Source organism: Hypomesus nipponensis, chromosome 8 (assembly GCF_054491055.1).
Source record: "Hypomesus nipponensis isolate SF chromosome 8, ASM5449105v1, whole genome shotgun sequence".
NCBI classification, from domain to species: Eukaryota; Metazoa; Chordata; class Actinopteri; order Osmeriformes; family Osmeridae; genus Hypomesus; species Hypomesus nipponensis.
Window position 1 is genome coordinate 15,890,607 of NC_140368.1, and position 17,945 is coordinate 15,908,551.

The 17,945-nt window shown below is 43.2% G+C and overlaps 1 protein-coding gene across 2 annotated transcripts in view; it reads right to left on the reverse strand.

Annotated features, from left to right (window-relative positions):
* The window catches only part of rmc1 (regulator of MON1-CCZ1), a 21,469-nt gene continuing 3,524 nt past the window's right edge, over positions 1-17,945 (reverse strand). Inside the window, exons 2-19 of one of the 2 annotated variants that reach the window (XM_084702977.1) lie at positions 7,960-8,036; positions 7,776-7,860; positions 6,729-6,785; positions 6,517-6,603; positions 6,219-6,359; positions 5,548-5,651; positions 5,327-5,416; positions 5,037-5,251; positions 4,910-4,954; positions 4,707-4,760; positions 3,047-3,175; positions 2,808-2,914; positions 2,586-2,705; positions 1,767-1,844; positions 1,390-1,494; positions 1,122-1,190; positions 807-1,032; positions 1-662 (exon numbers count right to left, since the gene is read on the reverse strand). In XM_084702977.1, the coding sequence (XP_084559103.1) occupies positions 583-662; positions 807-1,032; positions 1,122-1,190; positions 1,390-1,494; positions 1,767-1,844; positions 2,586-2,705; positions 2,808-2,914; positions 3,047-3,175; positions 4,707-4,760; positions 4,910-4,954; positions 5,037-5,251; positions 5,327-5,416; positions 5,548-5,651; positions 6,219-6,359; positions 6,517-6,603; positions 6,729-6,785; positions 7,776-7,860; positions 7,960-8,036 (1,869 nt within the window). In that variant the 3' untranslated portion in view covers positions 1-582. Of the gene's footprint in view, positions 663-806; positions 1,033-1,121; positions 1,258-1,389; positions 1,495-1,766; positions 1,845-2,585; positions 2,706-2,807; positions 2,915-3,046; positions 3,176-4,706; positions 4,761-4,909; positions 4,955-5,036; positions 5,252-5,326; positions 5,417-5,547; positions 5,652-6,218; positions 6,360-6,516; positions 6,604-6,728; positions 6,786-7,775; positions 7,861-7,959; positions 8,037-17,945 lie in introns of those variants that run through there. The other variant, XM_084702978.1, reaches the window with a different exon arrangement.

Below are 17,945 nucleotides of genomic sequence, written 5' to 3' on the forward strand. Positions count from 1 at the left end.
TGTACTTATCCACTAGCTTTATTCATAATTACGTACTACATACATCATCCACACATTTTTTTTTAGGTTTACAGGACGGTTCTACTCTTAGGTCCATAGAAATGTTTCTCTTTCAGCCTCACCATTGCAAGCGCGCACACACACACAAATTGTTTCTCATACATTTGATCAAGTTGACCAATATGGCAACAAAAGTAATTGGGTTTCCACATATTTACACATGGGCCACACCAGTAATATTATTAGTCTTAAAATCGTTCAAACATTGTTTGTAACATTATGTACAGTACCTTAAGTTAATATTAGTGAAAATGGTTCATCATATACTTTACAGACTAAGGATCCTACAGTGATGATGTCACAGTGATGTCATTAGGTGTGTTTGACTTCATGCAGCACCCGCGGCGCCGACAGCCGGCTGCCATGAAGCTGAGAATGCCAGCTGCAGGCGGCTGCAGCAAGCGACGCCGGTGTTGCATGAAGTCGAATGCACCTCTTTTGAGACGGTCCTACTGACAGGGTCAGAGTGGGCGTGACTAAGCCTGTTCATCTGACATCATGTGTTGGTACATTTGATGCATGTCAGGCGGTGGCTGGCTTCATGAGCGCCTGCTCTCCAAACATCTGCTTGAAGAAGCTGACATGCTCCTCACAGTGTTCCCCTATGGACCAATCACAACACAGATCAAAGTGAGTCAGACAATTTAAAGTTGGGGCTGTGTAGCTGGGTCTGACCAGGGTTAAAGTTGGGGTTGTGTAGCTGGGTCTGACCAGGGTTAAAGTTGGGGCTGATATTTGGGTCTGACCTGGGTTAAAGTTGGGGCTGCCGCGCAGGCGAAGATTCCTCTGTTCGAAGAACCTAAAGATGGTGTAGAAAAGCATGCTGTCATCCGTCTGCCGCGCCGCATCCAGGAACTTCCTGGCAGAGATGTTGTCATGGCCGCCAACGCTTCGGATGAACCTCAGCGCACCCAGAACCTGCTGCTTGGAGAGCAGAACCTCCACTATCTCATCGTTAGCCGTCGACAGACGCTGGACGGACACACAAACACACACACATTTAGCTATATGTTAAATTCCATGAATCTAAAATGTGTGTGTCTGTGATGTGTGTATGCTACCTTCAGCATGTCCAGGGACAGCTGGTGAGCAGGGGGGTAGGTACTCTCCAGTGACAGCAGCAGACAGGCCTGGGGAGGGGGACATGATTCACTTCACTGCTGTTACTGACCAAGGGTAAGCTCCTCTAGTCTCCATCTGTTTTGGTACACATTCAGAGGAGCTGGAATCTTACTTAGAGCTGGTTTGACTCTGGTGACTGAATCAGATTCACTGAATCTGAATGTGGCTGAGGTGTAGCTGAGAGGGATTCAGATGACAGGGCCTCACCAGGGGTTTGGAGTCGCTGAGGACGTGGTACTGCAGCAGCTGGTGCAGCATGTAGAGCAGGTTGTGCTGGACCAGCGTCTTGATCACCAGTTCATACAGGTAGTGCTGCTCAGAACAGGGGGAGGGGAGAGGGAGACGGTTGGGTAAAATAACGATGCAGGGAGGAGAAGGAGAGAGGAATAAATGAGGGGAGAAGGAGAGGGAGACAAAGGGGTAAATGAAGAGGGAGAAAGAGAGGGAGAGAGAGGGGTAAATGAAGGGAGCAAGGGGAGAAGGAGAGGGAGACAGGTAAATAAAGGGAGTGAACCAGAGGGAGAGATGAGTCATTCAAAGTCTAGTAAATGATGAACAGATGTTGTGTTGCCTGCCGTGCTCACCTGTACAGTGATGTGGAAGTGGTTGAGCGAGCGGATGTACTCCATCAGCACTGCGATGATAAACTTATGACACACTCCCTGTGGGAGACACAAGGGGTGTGTGGAGTCTGTCAGCCTTGTGTGTGTGGGGGTGGTGTGGGGGGTGTATATGGTGTGGGGTGGTGTGTGTGTGTATGGTGTGTGTGGTGGTTAGGGATGCAACAATTCAACAAGCCCACGGTTCAGTTTGTATTGCGGGTGATGGGTCACGGTTTCAGTTCGTTATTGTTAAGCACATTAGTCTGACTCTTTTCTCGTTCCGGATAGGGATGTTTGGGTGATGCCGGCGTAGATGCCCCATCATGTTAGATGTATTACCATTAGCATACTTTACACGTGTCAAGCAATGCTTACAGACAGTCTCTTTTTTATCAACGACCTTCACTCCATTGCTATTGTAGTCAACACTAAATCCAAAATGTTGCCACATCGGTGAGTTAAAAGATGGTACATCCTCAAACGCTAACCTTTTGCATCCACATGGCATCTCCATTCTCCACACATTCTTATCTTGCCTAGCTTCATATGATCTGCCTCTCTCCAGTTCCTTCCAGTACGTGACTCATCATTGCTATCCTGACAGTTCATTGGACAAGTACTCTCCGGGAAAGGGTACGGGAAAGGACAAAAGGTGTTAGGTTGTTTTCTCGTAGATCCGAAAAACCGTGGCTTACATGTAAAAACCGGGCCGTGGTTTATGTGTTGAACAATTTGTTTTTTTTGCAGTTCAGTTTTGCATCCCTAGTTATGGTGTGCATGTATGATGTGTGTTCCAGTCACCTTTCTCTCGGTGAAGGAGGAGAGGACATGGGTGTACATGTCTGATTGGTCGATGACTGCCTGGGTCCGTACTGGCCGTTTGTGGGCAGCACTACCTCGACTAGGGCCGGACTCCATTGCCTAGACAAACAAAAACAACAACAACAACAACAGCAGCAGCAGCGTTAGCTAGTAGGTGCACTATGTTAGCTAGAGTAGCATAGGTAAATAGATAGGACTCACCACAGTATAGGACTGCTCTGCTTCCAGATACTCTTTGTAAACTTGGTTGAGTTTATCAAACACTGTGGCCACCACTTGTACACTGCCCTTATCCCCCCCCACAAGCACTGAGGGACAGACAGAAGGAACGTTAAAGCTGACCTGCTAAACCTGACAGACCGATAGGTACGTAGTCTGAGAGCAGACAGACAGACACGTCTGTAGTCTGAGAGCAGACAGACAGACAGACAGGTACGTACTCTGAGAGCAGACAGACAGGATTACCATCTTGCAGTCTCGGCGTCGGAGCAGGAAGTCCATGAGTTTGCCCTTGTCCTGAAGGAGGTTGACTGCTGGGGGCAGCTTCACCTGTATGTACCACAGGTAGCCTGGGTAGGGGTGGCGACAGACATACTATTAAAAAGGTTTGATAAAAGGTATTAGTTTTTTTCTGAAATACCTACATACCAAATACAATTCTATTTTGCAGGTGGTGGAGTACGAATGAGAAAAAAAGTTACAGGATTTTGGAGAATGTTGTCATTTTATGTTTTTTGTGTAACAGCAATGACAAATTATTGAAAGTTTAGTCCACGTACACTTCTGTGTGAAGAGTTTTGAAAATGTGGATTCAGTTTTGACCAATGCATCAAAGCAATCAAAAAAACTGTAAAGGTTATTCATTGAAGTGTTTAAAGGACTGTTTTTAGGGGTATTTCACACTGTTCCTTAAGGTCTCCAAATAGGATATGGAACATTGGTTCGGCTGAAAATGGCCCGGGTGATGTTCTATGCCAGTGGTTCTCAACCCTGTCCTCAGGGACCCCCTGTCCTGTATGTTTTAGATGTTTCCCTGCTCCAACACACTTCGACAGGTGATCACGTGGTTTTTGCCCATTTGAAGCCACACTCAACACGTTTGTGTCGGTACCAATTGTTTCGAAAGGTCGATACCGCTTCGTGAGCACGGTATCGAACGTAACATCACTACCTTCGACACATTTGAGCGAACCATTTCACCAAGGACGGTTTTGAAAACCTGGGACAATGTAAAGCAGGATTTGCTACGAAGCTGTTGCTGAAAAGAGGTGCGTTCCGACCTTATGTTCATCACAACCGCAAGCTGTAGTACGATTTTGTCGGTAACAGTTATTTGCAATGCTAACGTATCCTGTATCTAACACCTGCCTTTCTCCAGTTCCTTCAAATAGATAATCTAGACAGGCTTTAGCAAACGACTGCTATTCGTTTTCTGGCAATTTTTTCGGAAGCTTCCCTTCTTATGCCGACTACAGCTAGTCTATCAAGAGTCAATTGCTAGGTATGTTGATGTGTTTAGAAACGTATTTAGCATTCTACCTATGCTAGATACAGGAGACATTAGCATTGCTAATAGGCTGTTAGCAACAAAATCATACCAGCTTGCGTTTGTGATGAGCATACGGTTGTAACAGCACCTCTTTTCAGCAACAGCCGCTAGGCAAATCCTTCTTTCAATTGTGTAAGGTTATCATTCAAAACTGTCCTCGGTGAAATGGTTCAAGCAAATGTGTAATTGAGGGTCGAACAACACAGGGATCTTCTCATAGACAAACAGCACAACAAGGGATTTTTCTAAACTGACTGTTTTACAGCTACATTTTTTAATTGTGAGATTTACATAGGAAAGAGGTGTCAATGGACCTTGAGGTTCCCTGTATGTCCATTTTACCCACTTACTTAACTGTCGTTATTCAACTGTGCCAAGGTAAATTTGGTTTTGCAATGACTCCTTTTAAGGTCAGATATGAGGTATTAATGGTTAGATATGAGGAATTCAAGGTTAGATACGAGGTATTCAAGGTTAGATATGAGGTATTTCAGGTTAGATATGAGGTATTCAAAGTTAGAGACTGGTTGCAGCAGCACAGGTGGTCTGACCTTCACTGGCACTGATGATGATGTCAGGCTGGAACACACTCCAGGAGGAAGAGTCTACAGGCCAGTGGTAAAGGTTCAAATGACACAATGCTCACTAGGTAGAACAGAACATTTTACCAGAGGTTCTAAGAACCAAACAGAACTCTCACCAGGGGGTTTAAAACAGTATGTTGACATGGAGTCAAGATTCCACTAAAGGATACAGAGTTCACATGGCACAGGAGGCTGGGTGGGCACAGCAGCAGGCCCTGGAGGGGGAGGATGAAAAATACACTGTACTATTATAAAACCTTGAGTCCTGGCCTGCAGGCCCAGGTGTGTGTGTGCTACCTGTGAGGGGGATTCTGTAGGGGTGGATGGACCGGGCTGGCAGGACAGGCTGGTGGACGCTGGGAGGACAGTCAGCCTCCCTCATCTTTATGTCGAAAACACTTGAGGTCTGGGAGCTCTGGTGATGAACCACCACTAGGTTGTCAACCACGTTCAGGGCAAACTTCCCCGTGGTGTTCAGCTTCAGCACGTTGGTCTTCTTACAGGAACCCTCCCTGCAACCCACAGGACACAGAGGTCTGTATGTGTGCGTACGTATGTGTGACTGGGACTTGTATGAGCATATTTACCTTGGTAAGTGGTAGAGAACAACCTCAGCACTGGGGCTGTTTGCTGTTCTGGAGTGATGCTTCAAGTACATCACATACAGCTGGCCATAACTGGACAGAGGAGAGACGAGCAAGAGAGATTCAAGGTAAGTGAGTTGCATCAATCAACACATGCATCTATACACCTGACTATGTGTAAATGTATGTACACCTCCCCAACCTACAAACAAACACACACATACATGGTTGCCATGGCAATGTCCCTCTCGGACAGGCTCAGCTTGGCTGGCTTGGGTACCACCGGCAGTTCAATCTCAAACTTGTTCATCTTAGACATGGTTCCACTCTGGAGGACAGTTAAACAAGTCAGGTAAACAAGCCAGGTAACCGAATCAGAGCTGCTGAGGCTGTCCTGGGGCCCGTTCTCCATACGTCGCGTATTACATCCGAGATCAAATGACACATCCAAGATTACATCATCATGCTAATCATGATCTGGCAAATTCGGTTCTTCCAACACCCTTGTTGTTTATTATTAGTATAGCTGGATTGAGTTACGCGTTGGTCGAAAAGGGGGTATGTATCTATAGTAGAAACCTTGATCAGCAACGCTGCTATTGGCTGCTCACATACATCTATGGCTGCTCACCATGGCCAAAAAGAGTGCCCTGTGTTTTCCGCAACAGAGCCAAACAGAGCATGAGCTTGAAGGTTACTCCAAATTTGAAGATTTAATCAAAATGGCAGGGAACACCTCAAAAGTCTGCAAAATTCAGGAAAGGGCTGGGAAAAAGTAGCAGGATGAGCTTCGAAGAACCGAACAATCCAAGATCATGACAAATCGTCAGCAATCAAATCCAGCTAACTGAGTTAGCGGCATACGGAGAATGGGCCCCAGGTGCGTGTGCCGTACCTTGAAGGCGAAGGGCTGCAGGATGTTTCCCTGCACGGTGGTGGACAGCAGCAGCACAGCTGTCTCAGGACAGTAGATGTACCAGTTCACATTGATGCTCTGACTCTTCAGCAGCTTCACATTGCGCTTGTCTGGGAACACCTTTCAGGGGCGAGAATAACAGGTAAAAGATGACGGAGAGACGGAGAGGGGGAGAGAGGGAGGAAGAGAGAGAGAGAGAGAGAGAGAGAGAGAGAGAGAGAGAGGGAGAGGGAGAGAGAGAGAGAGAGACAGTTGGAACATGGAACAGACAACTCACCAGGTAGAACTCTATCCCCTGGTCTGTGATGAAGACGATCTCGTTCCAGTTGGTCCAGCAGAAGCCCAGCACACTAGCGTTCTTAGTCTGGGCAGGAGGAGAATATCAAAGATGCTTTCTAACACATGCTAGCTATTTTAGCTATGTGGATGGACACAGACATGCTAGCTGTGTTAGCGGTGAGGATGGAACCCATCGAGAGGCCTGCCTACCTTGCATTCCTGAGAAAACTCCAGATGGGGGAAATCTGGAACAAAGTTAATAAAATCCTGCGGAAACACGTGGTGTGATTAGATTAGGAGATGATGCAAACCAGAGCTAAAATGAATCTTCTCTGAGTTGTTACCATTGCAGTGTTTCCGCTATGTTGATTTTTCCGTGGCAGCTCGCCACGGTTACATTTCTCCCGCCACGGTATCAGAAATATGTCTGTACAAAATTTTAGGCCGTCTATCAGCCGTGATTGTTAGAGCGCATATCGGATAATAGCACAGATATGCGCTCTAACAGCGCAGTTGAGATTGCGTGTGTGCGTCCTTGAGAACTGTAAATGGTAGGCTATAATAACTTATGCTGTCAGTTCATTTAAGCCTGTTATTGTATTAGTCTATAGTTTTTTGCTGTTGATTTGATAGCGATTGCTGCCCTTGCTCACGTTTGTATTTAAGGTGCATTATTATGCTGAAGTAGTTTTCATGAATAAATAATGGGTATATTGTTATTATTTGCTACAGAATGCTTAGCCTGTCAAGATCAAATGAAGCAGACAGTATACATGCTTCCGAGTGGCTTACCTTAATCGATAGGCTATAGCCTATAGGCCACTGACCATTTACAATTTGTTACTCAATTATTAATTGGTAGCATTTATACTATTTAGAACATACTTTAATGTGTCTTTAAGTATGCTAACTTTATTTCTTTCGGGGAAATAGGACGAAAATATGTGCAATATTACATTAGCTATTAGACTATTACATTAATCTGCTCCGAAATATAGGGTTAGCACTTTGTTTTGGCGGGGGGGCCCTGGGGGGGGGGGGGATTCGGACAGACCTGCCCCCACTGGTAAAAAAAATAATCCTAGAGTACACACTGCATTGTAGTAAGTAACACATAAGAGCATAAGAGCGTCTGCCAAAATGACTAAATGTAACACAAGTATACACAAGTTTACACACTAGGGACGTGAGCTGGATAGAGCCATCAGTGGAGTGTGCAGTTGTTATGTGCAGTTATTAAAGGCAGATTTTACTCACCACAGATTTAGGTGTTCTTTGGACCGCAAGGATCTTATTCCCAATAGAAAACTTGATGCATTTCACCTCCCCTTTGTCGTCCATTCTGAAAGACATTATTGAGTAATCACTCAGAATTCTTAGACACAATAATTAGTAGGCCTTAACACTTCGTCTGCCATCATGTGTTAAGGTGAATTGGTACCTGAATGCTACAGAGCTCTTATCATCTGGTCCTTTGACCACCACTCCTGTAGCCCCGCCTGACCGGACTGCAAACACCTAGAAAAAACACAAAAAAACAAAACACAAACAACACAAGGAACACTTAAATATGTAAACAAGGCATGAGCCTTTCCTTAACCTGATGATCCAGGTCAGCCGACGAGATGACCTGTCTGAAGCGCAGGTGATTTCTCCAAAGCAAATAGATGCTCTCTACCAACAACTCTACTGCAGTCCAACATAAAGCGAATGTACACAAAACAGACCATCTGTTAGCTAGTGTTCTTGTCTCAGACTGAGGTCTTGCTACTTACGCCTCGAACACACTGGCTGCGCCTGGAAGAGCCGCGCAGCACCACGATCGGCTACAATTGAGCAAAAGCTGTTCACACCAGACGCGCAATTCTCTGCGCCGGTCAGCCTTTCAGGTACTCTGAGCTTTCCTTTATTCTGACATGGTACATAATCAAGGCATTGGCTATATCCCAGCATCAGAGGTGTTAAGTAACGAAGTACAAATACTGTGTTAACTTACTTATGTAGAAATTTGGGGTATCTATACTTTACTGAAGTAATTATTTTACAGACGACTTTCAACTTCTACTCCTTACATTTTCATGCAATTATCTGTACTTTCTACTCCTTACTTTTTTTAAATAGCCTTGTTACTCCAATTTCAGTTTGTCATGTATTCATTCCGGTGTTGTATCACCCGATGCAACTCTCTGTTGAATTCAAGAGAAGGATGTGTGTTATCTGTATAAATATCAGATGCTATTTCCAACACAAAATCCTTAAAATTCGTCATTCAAACGGTATAGTAACGAACACGAACCAACATTCTTGCTCCACGACATCGCATTCTGAGGAAATATACCCCAGTATGATGATGATTATTGCTACACAAAATGTATTTTACACACTACACAAAATGTATTTTGTGTAGCAGGTTCAAAGTATTTCACATGGCATGGCTCTTCATACTAATGTATAGGTTCAAAGGCATCCGATGTTAATGCAGTTGGTGGGTTACTCAGACAGGTCGAAAACAACAGCCTTCTGATCCAGAATAGACTATCAGCTGTCCTGAAAAGGGACCAGTTTTACATGCCAAGCCTACAAAAGACAAGTACTAAAAACAATGTAACAACCATATATCAACATCAAAAGAACCATCAAATCCTTTTTTAAGATAGGAAATATTCTTATTAAGTCAATGAAATAAATGAAAAAATAAATCATAATAATCCCTCACCTACCATGGACTATTCTGTTTTCAGACCTGTCCACCCTATACATACACATGTATTGGTATTCAATTTATGCTATTAAATGTACATAATGCTGGCGTAGAAGGATAGAAACGTATGGGGGGGGAGAGCATTTCATGGCAGGTTTTCCATTAGATTTAAGTGCAATGCACCCCCTGTTAACCCTGACTAGGACAGTAGTGTAGTGTTACATGCCTGAAACTTACGGTGCTTACTCATACTAGCCCCATCTTGTGCAATGCACAAACTCTGTGAATAACAGACACTATAAAATTAATGATATTGAATAAAATGTAATAATATAAACCTTTTATTATTTGCAATGCAGTTGCAGTCCCATATTACCTGTTGGTAGGTATTTTGATTTTGGGAAACAGTACAAATGAGCTGACAGGACAACCACTGTCCTGTTGTAGTTATATGCTTAACCAATACAATCTAGTGTATGATAAATACGTGACTCCTTTTTGTGTTATTAGGATTCTTCCGTAATTGTTATTGTTAGTTTTATTATTTTTAGGATTCCTCCGTAAGGAGGAAACCTATTGTTATTGTTAGTTTTATTCATTAGGATTCCTCCGTAAGGAGGAAACCTATTGTTATTGTTAGTTTTATTAGGATTCCTCCGTAAGGAGGAAACCTATTGTTATTGTTAGTTTTATTCTTAAAATTTTTTTTTTTATTCTTGTACCATGGAAGTCAATGGCAGCCCCTAGAACCATATGGTAACTTTTTGTGAAATTTGGCACACTCATTAAGGACAGTCACTTCTACAGTTACACCAAGTTTCATGTCTCCCATTAGACCACTCTAGCGCCACCAACGGGTCAAAGTTGGACTTGTGTTTACACATGTAACTTTTGAACCGTATGACCGATTTTCTAAAATGAGGTACCATAGGATTCCCTGGATCAAGCCGAGTTCAACGCACACCATGGCGTCGATTTCCGGTTATATAGATTTTCCGCTATTTCCGGTTTGATCAAAAACCTTTGAAAGCCTACTCCTCCTACAATTTTATTTAAATCTTCCCCAGAATTAGCATACATCATCTTCAGAGCAACCCTCACTCAGGCATTACTTTTATATTGGATTTTCAAAACCGTTTGTCCGCTACAGCCAATCAAAATTGGCAACAAAGCAACCAAACAGGAAATTGGATCAAATCTCGGCAAATCTTTGAGATGTCAACACCAAACTTGGTATGATGATTCGGAACTCTATTCTGAGGATGTCCACACATCTTGGTGTCATGTGATCACTGGGCGTGGCCGCAGGAAGCAAAAATGTGTTTTGGCCAATAACTATTGATTTGTTTGCCTTTATTAAGTGATTCCTTTGTCTCATGATATCTTGGGACATCCCGTGTGTGACTCAATCAAAATGTGCCATTAAGCCAGCAAACAGGAAGTTGGGTCGTATTTCAGCAAATCTTTGATGGATTCACACCAAACTTGCTGCGTGTACTCGATACCCGCTGGTTCGCAATGTTTGGAGGAATCCGCCATTACTGCTTGCAGTTATGTTTTTTTTTTATTCTTGTACCATGGAAGTCAATGGCAGCCCCTAGAACCATATGGTAACTTTTTGTGAAATTTGGCACACTCATTAAGGACAGTCACTTCTACAGTTACACCAAGTTTCATGTCTCCCATTAGACTACTCTAGCGAGGTCGAAACACAGGTTAATGCCAAGTACACATATGGTTCTTTAATGTATTTGCATTGTGCTAAAATGTGTTAATTTTCAATGGGCATAAACAGCCCAAAGTTTTCAACATTAAAATTTCAATATAACACTATAGAGGGTACAATTTCTGGGGGAATTGTAGGGTGTGCTTGCTTACTTGCGTTGGTTGCAGGGGTCCGTATTTAAATTAAATTTCTGTATATTTTATATTAAAATACATAGCCTACTTATTATTTATAAAGATGACATAGATTTAAAAGCATATTTTTTTCTGCTCATTTACAACTCAAAATACTAAGAGTGAAGAGTAGAATGAAATAGTTGTCTTCTCATATCCCCTGCAAGAGGGAATGGTGATCAGCAACCTCATAGTTGAATCAAAACAAATACATTTGGCAGACCGGTGTTCAAATAGTATCATCTGCTAACTGAAAATATGCCCCCAAAAACGTAAATAAGCTTGACATTTATTTAGGGGAAAATCACTCATTCATAAGAATGTCAGTGGTAGCGATCATTGTCAGTAACAAGGCAAAATGCGATATAGCCCTGCTGTGTGGAGAAGCTGCCCCGGTAAATTGTAGGCTACAACTACTACTAGACTGTCTTGGTAGCAATTGCGTTGGTTGAATTCGATTTAACGTTACTTCCGTTGTACGGTCTAGGCTGAAATGAATTATTTTCATGAACAGATTGAAGTTTAGGCAGTGGCAATGGAGTTCAGGTTAGTAGTCACTAACATGTGCCGCCGTTTGACTTACTGTAAACAGCTGTGATGTTTTTTTTAGCTACTAGACTACTGTAGGCTACAATACAGGGTTGCAGTGAGCTACACTGGTTTGAAACCACAGGTAATTTTAATTTCACCAACAAATCGTTTACTTGTAATCTAATGTCAAAATAAATCCTACAACGAAAATGTATTTCTGAGGAATGTTTATTTTAACGATTGAAAACAGATGCATCATAGACCGCTGTAGTATGTGTTGCCCGAGCAACAGAGGCTAATGTCATGATGCTAATGCTTCAGTGAAATAGTAGACTACTGTTTCGGAAAGTAGATGTAACTACTTCCTTATATCAGCTTATATTGTACATTACACTTCACAATTGTGTTTCATATCACAAAGTAAAATGGGTAAATAGTTATCACCCTGGCCTCTTTGCTTGTGGCGTTTCTGCAGCTCCCTTGCAGTAAAGCAGTTAGCCGAGCTATCTCCCAGAAGAACGAGCTGCTAAACTAATGTTCTGCTAGAGGTAGTCACGCGATATTTCGTGACGTTAGTGACGTCAGTAGCGTCAGTGACTGTGGCTAGCAAGTTAGCCACCGTTAGCTTCACTTTTGCCACAAAAACGTAATAAAAACCTAAACCGTGCAACGGAACATAAATCCCAATAGAACCAATGCAATCGCGACCAAGACGAACCTTTTGACATCGACGTTGTCTATGTAGTACAAATATTGACTGAGCCTTAGGGTCGCGAAAATAAACAATAAATAACAATTAATATATGTGAGATAACAATGGTTTGTGCTCGCCGAAGGCAAGCACACCCCAATTATAGTCACTATGGCCTTTAGAAAAAAAAATTGTTGGGGAGGTGGGGTTGTGCATTATAGGCCCCTGTGGCGCGGCCTAAGCTTTTATCCTTAATTTTTCCCCCTTACATTACTATTTTTACTTTTATACTAAGTATAACATTTTATATAAAACTTTTATACTAAGTATAAAATGTATTTATAAGTAGTTTTGAAACCAGTACTTTTATACTTTTACATGAGTAAAAAACTTGAGTTCTTGAGTTAGTATCTATACTTCTACTTGAGTAATGAACGTGAATACTTTTGACACCTCTGCCCAGGATTGATCCTTATCTAAGTTGTCCTTGCTAAATTGTTGCTGGGGGTCATACAACTCCCTGTGCTTTTCAGCTTTGAGAATTCATTTGATGTCCATCTCCTTGAATTTCTTGCTGATTTTCAAAATCGACTTAGGGGTTCTCTCTCGGTAGGCTGTCCGCACGCGTGTGTTGTGTGCAACGCGTGACAACTCGTTTCTCTCAAACAAACAAAACAACTACGGCCATGCTAGCTCAACAGATAAATCCGTTTTTATTTTCATTCGTTTTCATCAGGGTAACCATATGTAAAGGCCATTCGTTACCAACGTTGTGTAGTTGGGTTTTATATAGTGAATAATACAGCATGGAGCAGCAACGAGAGGATTCCCAGGAAAATCAGATTTCCTTTGTCTGTGTTACACCTTTTATATCCAACAAATTACACCCCTGAACTTTTAAAACCGATCTATTGGCCTACTACTACTCTGGATAAGAGTGTCTGCTAAATGACAAAATGTACTACAATTGTAAATATCCTATGACTTCTGTTCCAATTGAGCCTTGATGCAATGCCATCTAATATTTTCTGCTGTTTCTGCAACATTTTTGGGGACTAACAAGGGACCAAACCAGTACCTTGTACCCAGTTACTCTATTCTGCCATACTGCATGTGTGCATCAGTTGCAGTCAACCCTGGGTTATAGCCCTTCACCTTTGCATGGTGCAATTCATTCTTCACAAGTCACATGCATCAAGTCAAAGTGAATAGTAACTGGTCCAACTCCATGTCCAAGCCCATGGTATCTGTGGAGGAATACAGTGATCACATTTGTCAAATCCTTCCCACACAAGTCAAATGACTTTAATAACTTTTGTGTAGGCCCATAGTATTGCAGTTTGCAAACATACAACACAAATGAGACTGAGGAGAGTGAATTAGAGATAATAGGAGGGTGTAGCACTTTTCTGCTTCTCTTTTTCTCCACTCACTTCTTCATCTTCTCACGCTTTCCAATTGTTTAAACAAGTCTCTATACTCTATTCTCTATATTCTGCACAAAAGATGACTGTGTACTGTATATAAAACATTCCGGCATATAAAAATGAGGGGCCGTGAGGGACATTATTCAGAATATGCTCTCACACACACACACACACACACTACTGAAATGCTCTCACACACACACACACACACACTACTGAAATGCTCTCACACACACACACACACACTACTTTAAAACGATACGCTCACACACACACTACTGAAATGCTCTCACACACACTACTGAAATGCTCTCACACACACTACTGAAATGCTCTCACACACACTACTGAAAAACGATACGCTCACACACACTACTGTAAAGTTGGTTTGAAGTTCGATATTCAACAGATATTCGGATGCCCAGTATTGTGTTATTTTAACCGATGTTAGCACCTCTACGACCGGTGTTACGTCCCAACTGGTTCCCCAACTGTGCGTGCACCTTTTAGTCTAGGCAATAGCCATATTAACCACGATATCACAGACCCTTAATGACACCACATATCTTTTGGGGTTACTTTGTTTGGGGTTCATCCAAAACAGCTGGTTTGTTAGAGTTACCTTGCCATGATTATCAGAAGTAGGATCATGTCTGTGCCCACGTTTCTATATCATGCAGCGACGATCTAAGTATTAATTCGCAATATGTGGTGTCATTAAGGGTCTGTGATATCGTGGTTAATATGGCTATTGCCTAGAGACAACTCCAAATACGTGATGAGTAGCCTACATTCGGGTAGTGTCTAGCGGGAGCGCGCGCTAACCACTCAATCAAAACGTGAAGGATTTCGTCTTGATATCGAAACCAAACGAAGGGGAAACAGAAGTCTCACATTATACCTTCTTTGTTATAGAAATCAAGAGAAGTATGTCGGTTATCTGTGTAAATATCAGATGCTATTTTCAACACAAAATCTTTCAAATTCGTCACTCAAACCGTATAGAAACGAACGCGAACCAACATTCTTGCTCCACGACATCGCATTCTGAGGAAATATGGCTACCCCAGCTATGATTACCAAAGGAAATGTATTTTGTGTTGGAGGTATTTCACATGACTTCATACTACATTTACATTTACTCATTTAGCAGATGCTTTTATCCAAAGCGACTTCCAAGAGAGAGCTTTACAAGTGCATAAGTCACTGATAATAACAACAAGATAGCCCCAAAGCATTGCGGGTAGCCAAGACAAGAAGCACACATTGTGAACAACCAAAAGATAAGTGCTAAAGGGAAGAAACCATAAGAGCATGTAGTTAAACAAGTTACAATTAAACAACATGAATCTCTAAGTGCAAGTGTACCTGTAGGAAAGCAATAAAAATAGGATTAACTAGCAAACCATTCCTAAGCACCGTTGTACTCCCGGAACAAGTGCGTCTTGAGCCTTCTCTTGAAGGTGGAGAGACAGTCTGTGTCTCTGATGGAGGTGGGGAGTTGATTCCACCACTGGGGGGCCAGGCAGGAGAAGAGCTTGTGTTGGGACCGGGCGGTCTTGAGCGGTGGGACCACCAGGCATTTGTCTGAAGAACACCGTAGGTGGCGGGTGGGGGTGTAAAGCTGCAGGAGAGACTTGATGTAGTCGGGTGCAGTCCCGTTCACCGCTCGGAAGGTCAGTACCAGGGTCTTGAATCTGATGCTGGCCGTTATGGGTAGCCAGTGGAGAGAGATGAGGAGCGGGGTAACATGGGAGCGCCTGGTAGATTGTAGACCAGGCGGGCCGCTGCGTTCTGAATCCTCTGAAGAGGGCGGGTTGCGCATTCTGGGAGACCGGCGAGCAGCGAGTTGCAGTAGTCCAACTTGGAGAGGACAAGTGCTTGGACAAGCAGCTGGGTGGAGTGCTCAGACAGGTATCTCTTGATCTTCCGGATGTTGTAGAGGGTGAATCTACACGACCGGGAGACCGCGGCAATGTGGGCCGTGAGGGAGAGCTCGTCATCCATGGTAACCCCAATGTTCCTGGCAGAGGATGAGGGGGTCACCGTCGCAGATCCCAGGGTGATTGAGAGGTCGTGGGAGATTGAGGGTTTGGCCGGGATGATGAGAAGTTCTGTTTTGGCGAGGTTCAGCTGGAGGTGGTGCTCGGTCATCCAGGCGGAGATGTCTGCAAGGCAGGCCTCAATCCTAGCTGAGATCCCCGGATCGGTCTGGGGGAACGACAGGTACAGCTGCGTGTCGTCAGCGTAGCAGTGGTTGGAGAAGCCATGGGAGGTGGTGATTGGTCCAAGTGAGGTGGTGTACAGAGAGAAGAGGAGGGGTCCAAGGACGGAGCCCTGTGGGACACCAGTGGAGAGCTGGCGAGGGTCTGACAGTTTGCCTCCCCAGGAGACCTGGTAGGATCTTCCCGACAGGTAGGATGAGATCCACTGGAGTGCAGTGCCAGTGATGCCCATCTCAGAAAGTCTGGAGAGCAGGATCTGGTGTTTAACCGTGTCAAACACTGCAGAAAGGTCCAGCAGAATGATGACGGATGACCTCAAAGCCGCTCTGGCAGACTGGAGGGCAGTGGTGACTGAAAGGAGGGCAGTCTCTGTGGAGTGGCCGGTCTTGAAGCACGATTGGTTGGGGTCAAGCAGGTTGTTCTGAGAACTAATGTATACTAATGTATAGGTTCAAAGGCATCCAATGTTAATGCAGTTAGCCTGTGCGTAGGGTGGGTTACTCACACAGGTCGAAAACAACAGCCTTCTGATCCAGAATAGGCTCCCAGCTGTCCTGAAAACGGACCAAAGGTTCACGTGCCTATAGCCTATAGTATAGTAGGTCTATAGACTGTATCAACTATTTATCAACATCAAAAGAAATTTTATTGCCATAAAATCCTTTTTTAAGATAGGATATATTACTTTTATTGTTTAAGTCAATAAAATAAATTTAAAAATAAAACACAATAATCCCCCACCTACCTATTAAACAGACTAAACAGACTATTCTGTTTTCAGACCTGTCCAACCTGTACATACACATGTATTGCTATTAAATGTAGATAATGCTGGGGTGGAAGTATGAAAAGTATGCGGGAGAAAAGCATTTCATGGCAGGCCTTGTTTTCCATTTGATGTAAATGCAATGCACCCCTGTTAACTCTAACTAGGAAAGTGTCACATGCCTGAATCTTACTCTGTTTACTTATACTAGGCCCCTCAGTGTACAGTAAGAATAATTTGATGCTGGGGTATACAGAACAGACAATAGAGGGGGGTGCATACAGTGTTCCTCTATGAAGTAAAAATATTAATTGTCTAGATACAACTCTATTCAATTCTGCCCATAGCCTCTCAATCCTTTGGTTGTGTACTGAAACACCTGTAATAACACTACGACTGTTCAGTCCTCTTCTTTCCATCATAAAATGGGCAATAAGTATATCTTCCATACCATGATCACATCTGACCCGTAAGGACAAACCAAAGTTTTCTACTCCTCCCCAAAATAATGACAAGACACTTGAGGCTCTGTAGTTAGATAAGCACCATAAGTATATAATGGTCCAGCTGAAGCTATCAACACTGCCATGAAAGACCATCCGCCATCTAATCAGCTTGTGGTTGCCATCAAAATGCCAAATGCCAAAATGCCTTCACTAGTATGTGTGGGAGATTTTCAGTAGTGTGTGTGAGAGCATTTCAGTAGTGTGTGTGAGAGCTTTTCAGTAGTGTGTGTGTGAGCATTTTTTTAAGTAGTGTGTGTGTGAGCATTTTTTTAAGTAGTGTGTGTGAGCGTTTAGTTTTTCAGTAGTGTGTGTGAGCGTTTAGTTTTTCAGTAGTGTGTGTGAGCGTATAGTTTTTCAGTAGTGTGTGTGAGAGCATTTCAGTAGTGTGTGTGAGAGCATTTCAGTAGTGTGTGTGAGCTTATAGTTTTTCAGTAGTGTGTGAGAGCTTCCAGTAGTGTGTGTGAGAGCATTTTAGTAGTGTGTGTGAGAGCATTTCAGTAGTGTGTGTGAGAGCATTTCAGTAGTGTGTGTGAGAGCATTTCAGTAGTGTGTGTGAGCTTATAGTTTTTCAGTAGTGTGTGAGAGCTTTCAGTAGTGTGTGTGAGAGCATTTTAGTAGTGTGTGTGAGAGCATTTCAGTAGTGTGTGTGAGAGCATTTCAGTAGTGTGTGTGAGCGTATCG